Raw genomic sequence first — 7984 nt, 5'->3', positions numbered from 1 at the left:
AGTAGCTTAGGAAATTCTCCTTAGTAGCACGCTAGCAAGCGGCAGGAGATTGCTCGGGAAGAGAGCTTCGCGGTTGTTTCCGATCGTGCCGGGCGTGGCGGAGCCCGTACCTACCCACTTTTCTATCTTTTTGTGTTCCTATCGTGTGCTAGACTATACCCGTGAGGCTACGTGGCTGAACTGTTGTGCAAAGCTTGTCCGCGTTGAAGCTTCGAGATTGGGCGCACACCACCTGGCTGCTCCGTTTCGCGGGTCACCGGCGTATAGGCTGACTTATTGGAACCTGGAAACCGTCTTTTTCTCCGCAGAGAACTCCCGGGCGCCTGAATAGGCTTCAGCCCTGAACAAGCCCACACAAGGCCGAGAAAAGCGTACTTTCGGGTCCCACACCGGCGACGGCACACCCCGTTTTCTTTCTCATAAACCTAAAAGCCAGACAAAAGTGTGCTTCGTTACGCTTCGCCAAGGCTACGGGGAAAAGACCCGTGCCGACGGCCGCGATGCAGCTGCATGCGGTGAGGGAGACATTGCCTCGACACAGCTGTTTCTAGCCCGAGGAACTGCGACTCCGATTCTTACCAGGGTCAGCTGCGAACTCTCTTACAGATGTTTGCTGGTGACCGCGTGGTCCTGCTGTCTACAGGTTTCACGTCACTGTCCCACTCGTTGACGAGTGGTCGCTCTCCAGTAACTCCAGCTGGACTGTCTATTCGGGAGTGCCTTTCATTCGTGTCAAGCGCGGAGTTCAGCTCTTCTGAATAGCATTGCCCACTTTCGACTGAGCACAGGGGACATGTCTCACTGTGGAACGTGGACTCCTGCGGTGCACCATCATCTGGCATTGGATTGGCTAGGCTGGAAGTCTTCAGATATAGTACGGGCAGCAGCTTTCAGGGTCTGCAGCGGGTTATTGCTGCGTTTCGTTTCCATCAGTCTCCGCTGCGCTCGCCGGCTATGCGAATTCCGGAAGTTAATGCGCGTGAAGGGGGAGACGAAAAAAAAGCACACACCGTTCTTTCTTTCCTTCTTCGCGAGGTCCCAAGACCAGCGTGGACTTTGGCATCATTTTTCTTCGTGCTATTTTCGCCCTCCTCGGCCATGTCCGTCTGCACTGACTAGTCACCGGGCTGAGACGGGTAGGCCTTCGAAGGGGGTGCAGGGCTTGCTTTTAGCAGGAGGATCCGTTAGCGCTTCCCCTGGATGTTCTCGTTCTGTGCCGGAGACCTCAGTTCCGCCCAAGAGGGACGTCAGCGTCGTGAACCTCGGAAACGGAAGCTATCGGTTTCTGGTTCTGCGTGTCACCGCATTGCCTCTGCCTGAAGCCCCGTCCATTCTTCGCGCCATTCGAAGGCCTCATAGTCCGGCCCTGCTGCTGCCGCTCCAGTCCGACTTGTGGCGCCCGCCGGCACCCTCTTCGTGTCCTTGGAGAGGTAGCGATGCCAACTTCCAAGCGAAGCAAAGTGGTCTCCTTGACCAAGGTGAAGAAACGAAAGTTTAGAGGAGAGGCAGGTAGAGACGCCAAAGGCCAGTGGATAGAGGACGTCAGAAGCGCCTGTGAAGAGGAAGGCCAGCATGTGTACCTGGTGGAGCTTGTCAATCAAAGGAACTCTCTTCTGAAGGTCGTGAGGGATCTAATCAAACCGGGGAAGTAAGGAACTTCCTGGCTAGTTGGAGTCTGCTCGAGACCAGTGTTAACAGAAAGCGACAGGAAGACCTGGCGCTGTGCCATCGTGGAAAGCCGGTTCTGGGCGCTGGCGAAGTCTTGTTTTTCCGGGGTGGTTCTCCGTTAACGACACCAGTGAATAGATACTATCTCCCTCCACAAGCTGTTCGAGAGGCTCCGGAGTGGCTCTGTTTAAGACGTTGGTCCGGAGAGACAGTATTTCCGTCTCGGCTGGTGAACGGGTTTCTGCGCTAAGCCAGCTTTCAGCTTGACACCGGTCGCGATGGCGTTGAGCACCGTATGAGCCGTAACTTACGAAAAACACGTACAACACTACGACTGTTGCTGCTTATAGAGGCAAACTTGAGCGTGCCGTGATCTGATCTCACCATCCGGTCGTGTAAAAAACAGTGATTTGGTCTTACGTGTCGACAGAAGGCTATGCGCCGGCTGCGGATCTCACGGGTTACGCGCATCCGCAGCCCTGTGCCGCTTAGCCTGCCGAGCTTTACGGCTTGAGTCTGGAGGCGGTGTCGTGCGACAACTGCGCGTCCGAGCAGTCACTGCTGACGACTCCGCTATATGGGGCACGCACTGGATTTGTTGAGTTAGCGGCTACTGTACATAGTAGAGAAACCGTGGCTTCTTCACTGCAAGCAGTAAAAATTCCGCCAGCTGTGGCGGGGTGGCTCTAGTCGTGAGCCGCCGGTCTGTTAGCGAGCTCCGCTTCCTGCTCTTGGTGTTCCCTTGTCCCGCACGCCTACACACCGATCCCGTCAGCTTTAGGCACTTCTGTGCGGTAGCGTCTTCTGCGTCTGAATGCAGAGTCTTCTATGGGAAAAACAAGGTGATGCAGCGGGCACTGGGAGCCGATGCCAGTTCGGAGGTCATGCAGAACATTCATAAGATCTCCCGGCAGCTGACCGGCCACAGAGCCCTTCTTGCGTGCAAAATGCCTGTTGACAAGCTGAAGCTGGTCCTTCAGAGTGTGCAGGAGAGCGAGTTTGCTAGGGCAGGTTTTGTTGCTACTCAGGATGTGGAACTCAAGGTAAGGAGGCCAAAGTCTTGCAGCTGACGGGAATAAGATACTCGGTGTAACTCCGATGATATGGTAACCACGCCACCTCTGGCAAGAACCTCTGGTGGCACCTTGGCCCGGGGGGTTAGCAGACGTTTGAGCAGTGGCGGGGGACCGTGGCAGCTCACGGCAGCTGAAGAGCGCCGTCTCCCGTGAAACCACCGTCGCCTGTTTGGAACAGTGTCCTTTGTTTGCCCTTCAGAGTGCTCCAAATGAATGTTTTCTATCTTCCGGCCCGAGACTGAAGACAAACTGTGCATGTGACAGTAACGAGGTAGACACAGTGCATGGAGCAGAAATGAAGAAAAAGATCTACTCTCGGGGAAGACATCTGGTGTTTCGTTCGGCGCCTCAGACCGGACTAATGCGTTCGGTGATCCCATGTCGAAACCAAAGCAGCCGACAGAGCCTTTCACAGATTGACTCAGGACACCAGGGCCTCCTGTGGGGGGGTGCAGTTGCTGCTCAACAGTAACGGTGTTTTTGACTTGGCGCAGTCCGCCACGCCTACCTTGATTGTCCAGTAGTTGTGTCCTGTTTCGCCTTGCCCAGGAAGGTCCGGATGCTCTTTCACAGTTCCCACACTCAATGGAGGCGCACCTGCGTTCTCTTGGACTGCCGACGTTGCTCAAGGTGCGTCCAGGAAGCTCGGAGTGCAGTGTATATAGATGAGTAAGCCTCTCCGGTGCGAAACAAAAATAAGGGCGGCTGGTTTGAACTCCCCGATCTTTTATTTTTTGCGTCCGGGAGTGGTCCGAGACGGCGATGCACTGGGCGCTAGCGCAGGGGCAGAACTCGCGAGCTGCGGCCCAGTTTCTCTGTGCGCCATCCTGGTAGGTAGATACCTGTCGGACGACACTCCCCACCCAAATTCTGGGCAGAGTGTTCACATGTTCTGGTAGAGATTCTACGCGTACTGGCGATATGCGGGTGGTCTGGGGCAGCCCAAATGCCGAGCACGCACATCACACTGAGTGCCCTCGGTGCTGGCGCACATTTGCATCAGTCTCCTAATCCTTGCCATCTCAGTGCGCGAAAATAGCAGAGCAGATGTTTCCAAGGAGCGTTACAACTGAGAGACTTTCTTCAAAGTCATCTTCGCCCCCCTTTCACGCTGCATGACAGTTTCTCTTGCGCTTACCCTCAGGAGGGGAAGATCATTCTCTTGGGTAATTTCTCCGTATGTAAGAAGGGGGTGCCGCTGACGACAGAGCAGGCGCAGATCCTGGTGAGTACCGTCACAGCTATCCTGTAAGGGGTTCATCGCCTTCACTTCTATATTCCGGATGCCGCCGTGAAATCCCCTCAGTATGCCTTCGGGAGAAAACTTTTTCTCATACGGCGACAGGGGTGAATTGTATTGTTTACCGCACGACACCGGGGTGTCGTGCGGTAAACAATACAATTCGGACGGTAATTTGCCTGGTGCTCACGGCGCTGAACATCCGCTCATGTTTGGCACCTGGATCTCGTCGAGCGCGTTCCAGGCTTTTAGAGCCCCTGCTGTCCCGGAAATCTGACTTCGTGGAATGCGGCCTTACATCCGAAACGCCTCAGTTTGTTGCCCCTGAGGCAGGACCGATGAGGCCAGGTCGCTTTACGCGGTCGCTCTCCCGAGCATTTGTTAATTCGAAGAAAGCTGGCCTGCATTTTAAGAGTTGTCCACTGGCAGGCCACCCTTTCGACTATCCTCGGTGGGCTCCGAGTAAAATTCGAACAGGTTTTGCACACGGTAACTGCCGGGTTGACACAGGGCCGGACCACCAAGCAGTCACCGGACATTGATCCGCTGCCGTCTCCATGTCGGTGTGTGTTCTTCAGAAACACCTCGGAATCAGAATGGCGACGTTTCACATCAGAGTTCTTGCGGAGTGGCACGGGGGGGCATACCGTGTTCTCGACGACCGCCCGTGAGTTAAGCTACTTCGGCGATCCACCTGATGTACTTTCGTTCGGGCGTGTATATTTCGTGCTCCGTTATGCCTTGGAATTCAAAGAGTGGTGTGTCACTTCATGTCTTCTCCTGTAAGCGAATACGCCAGAAAGCGAGACAGCTGCTTCACCACAGCCAAAGGACAAGGGGAAGACTCAGGTTTCTCTGCAGTGCTTCATCTGATCAAAGGCTGGGCTAGGGTCCGAACCCGCGTGTACCGTGGCGAAGGCGTTTCGCTTAAGGACCGCAAGCAGCTCAAGTCAACGCCAGAAGACGGTTATCGGATTGTTTGGACTGCAGTACCGTGCTGTTTCTTTTGGTGTTACGAAGCGCGGGTGCGGGAGCTCGCCTGCCAGCCACAAATCCAGAACACCGCGAGTGTGCGCTCGACAGACGGGCGCGGTTGAGGGTGCACAAGAAGCTGACATCTTCTGAATGACCTGTGTGCACCTGCCCCTTAATTAAAATGTGTGTGGTGAAGAGGGTCTAGCCCGTGCTCTACCGGTGGCTTTTTGCACGATAGTAGGGGTCCGGATATATGAGAAATCTAGTGGGTCTTCTTGCCTGAGATTGTAGGAGTTTTCGACGCGAAGTGGTATGCCTGAGATTGTAGGAGTTTTCGACGCGAAGTGGTATTTCAATACGCAACTAAATCCTACCCACCCTTTGGCTTCGCCGTGCCAAGAACACCTGTCTGTTGCTCGCCAAGAACGCGGTATCGGAAACGAACTCACATACTATCCGTGAACGCTTCTCCACTTGATTAAACAGTTTTTTCCCGCCGTGAGTGGTAAACAATGGTGACACTGCGATGGATCAGGCATACATCCACGAGCCGGCCACCTGTCACAGTCACCCTCGTCCCGGTTCGTTTGAGCGCACGACAGGCTACAGCAGCGGAAAGTGCCGCGCCTGCACCACAGTTGTTCCTGATGCTGGCTGATCCCATCTTCCTTTTACAGCGACCCGAATGCAAGAAAGGCCTTCACCGTGTCGTTGCGAGCACGCCGGCCGTGATATCGGGGACGCATGGCTCCGGCAGCTTAGACAGGCCCGAGCACCTGAGGAGGTCTGCCGAGCACGATTCTTCTGAACACTGCAAGGTCACAACCGAAACACCCGAGAGATCGAGGGGCAAGCGAAATCGTGATGCACATACTCGGGGACAGCTACATTGCTGTATGGCTATACTCAGTGACATTCCTTTGTGAAGGTAGTTGACTCGCGGACAGTTGCGCATCGACAATAAACCTGCTGCGTCCTGCAGGCTGGCAAAACCGGCGTGGATATGACAGTGGGTCCGGACATCGTACCGGCAAGTCACTGATTATCTCTCTCACGAATTCAACGTTGTCCCCCAGATCCAATTGAATTCTCCGATGTTTTATTCGGTGTGAGTTGCTGTGATTGAGTGGCCCCCTTCCAGGATCTCATGCCCATCGCCTGGACCGAGTACGCGACAGACATAATGGTCCGCGGGGACTTTCCTGGCTGACTCTGCGATGGTTGCCAGACTCGCACCCTTGCGAAAGCCTGTCTGTCGGGAATACTCGCTACACCGTGGAATGCTTACCTCTAGGCAGGAGGCAGCGCAGGAACTGAAGAAGCAGGGCCCCTTACAGTTGGAGGCGCCACACCCCACGCTGCGAGAGAAGCAACGCATGCAAGAGTCACTCAGACGACGGTGCGCCTCGACCCAGAGATGATCCTGAACACAGCGAGTCGTCTTCTCTTCGTTGCCGAACGATCTCCTTCCACAGGAGAAAAGAATTTCGTAGAACCGGGTAGATGGACGAGCAGAACCAAGGAAACGGTCGCGATTTCCTGGTGAAAAGAGGAGGCTTCCTTCAATGATTTCCAAGTCTTCAGCTGACTTACAACCGTCACCATCACCGTTTTCGGACTGAAAATCTGGAGAGAGTTCTCCCGATTCTTTGGTCTCCAGAGAGGCGCGGCGTGCCGGGGTAGCGGCGCTGGCAGATGAGGACGTGGCTTCAGGAGATCTCATTGAAGTGGAGTGAAATACCACAGTATCAGGGAGTACCTGCGGTTGCTCCATGTGTGTCTGGGTGCTTGGCACAAAGGCCAAAGGAACTGCAAAGGGAAACAACCAGCAATATTGCGAGACCCACTGGCCAGACACCAAAAAAACCACGCGTCCCTACATGATCACCGGACCAGGCAGCACCACGTGTGCAGGAGCGAAAGCACAAAGAGCGGTATGACGGGCGCGGGCCCTGACTACACAATGTCGTCCCCGTTGTCTCGCGAAACAAAACGGACAGCTGCTGCTTTTGTGCCCGACCGGCGCGGTCCGGATATGCCCTCGATAACGTAGCACTGCTCCAAAACGAGTTCTGCAGCAGTGCTTTCTGTACTGGCCCGTGCGTGACAGCCAGGTATATTCTACGCCCATGCGTAGAATATACCTGGCTGTCTCCCGGAAATACCCGAAGAGATGCTTTCCTAGTGCAAGCGTGACTCCCGTGCTACTCAGCAAGAGCCACCTTACCCGTGTGCGCCGGAGAAAAGCTAAGATCGTCAGGCGACCAGACGGGATACTTCCCCGTCTGCGAAAGCGTCACCTGGAGTGGGGGTAGAACCGAGACGCCGCTCTGCACGCCCTGTTGTCTCCCGTCAAAACTTCCGGAATCGCCGGCCTCAACAATCAATCCAGAATCCACAGCGACTACACCAGCAAGACCTGCCCCGCCGATGGCGTACTCAAAAAGCTTGGAGAGACGGAACCGCATTGCGACGGGGGAATCTCAGCATATCCGTGGAAAACGAACAACAAAAAGAAAGGAAACCATGAGGATACAGCATCGGTACTGCAGGAAAAGGAAAGCTCTTGGCCGCGGGACAGGCAAAGAGTTTCTCGCCTTACTGCCCGTCGACGTCAACCTGCCGACGACGAAGCGTACCTTCGCACCGAGGCTTACCGGATCGTGAAATCCTGAGTCGCTTCGATGCCAACCTGAGCTGGAAACAAGCAGCAAACCTCGGCGGGCTCCCGCACAAAAGGTCACTACGAATTCCCGAAAACGCAGACGCCTACGCGAGACAAGCTACAGAAAATTCGCGGCTCCATACACGTCGGAACGAGCACATCGTTTGGACTCAATCGCGTCAAGGTGGAAAAACAATACTAATTCGGCGCTCTTCATTTTAGAACAAACTTCTAGTTAGGCGCGTCTCAGACACTGCGGTGAAAATCTTTCGTCTTGGGATGCAGGCGCGCGCTGCGCGAGTCATGTCGATGCGCGTGCTTCGCCACACGCCGCCACTATCACGCATCTGCCAGAGTGTG

At 55.0% G+C, this 7984-nt stretch overlaps 2 protein-coding genes across 2 annotated transcripts; one reads left to right on the top strand and one right to left on the bottom strand.

The window, feature by feature from the left end:
• The first annotated feature begins 99 nt into the window (after nt 1-99).
• CSUI_010790 (uncharacterized protein) lies at nt 100-5313 on the top strand. The gene is made up of 5 exons (XM_068070891.1): nt 100-1648; nt 2489-2711; nt 3294-3374; nt 3889-3969; nt 4563-5313. The coding sequence occupies exon 1, from the start codon at nt 794-796 to the stop codon at nt 1496-1498; it is 705 nt and encodes a 234-aa protein (XP_067917134.1). The 5' UTR covers nt 100-793; the 3' UTR covers nt 1499-1648; nt 2489-2711; nt 3294-3374; nt 3889-3969; nt 4563-5313.
• Nucleotides 5314-5645: 332 nt separating this feature from the next.
• On the bottom strand, nt 5646-7649 carry CSUI_010789 (transmembrane; the record flags this gene model as incomplete). The annotated part of the gene is made up of 4 exons (XM_068070890.1): nt 5646-5770; nt 6248-6768; nt 7187-7406; nt 7617-7649. Coding segments are annotated over 4 exons (885 nt in total), but the record flags the coding sequence as incomplete, so codon positions are not given.
• Between the last annotated feature and the right edge of the window lie 335 nt (nt 7650-7984).

This window comes from Cystoisospora suis, assembly GCF_002600585.1.
Source record: "Cystoisospora suis strain Wien I chromosome Unknown contig_8311, whole genome shotgun sequence".
Taxonomy (NCBI): Eukaryota; Apicomplexa; class Conoidasida; order Eucoccidiorida; family Sarcocystidae; genus Cystoisospora; species Cystoisospora suis.
This window is presented reverse-complemented; position numbering and strand designations above follow the sequence as displayed.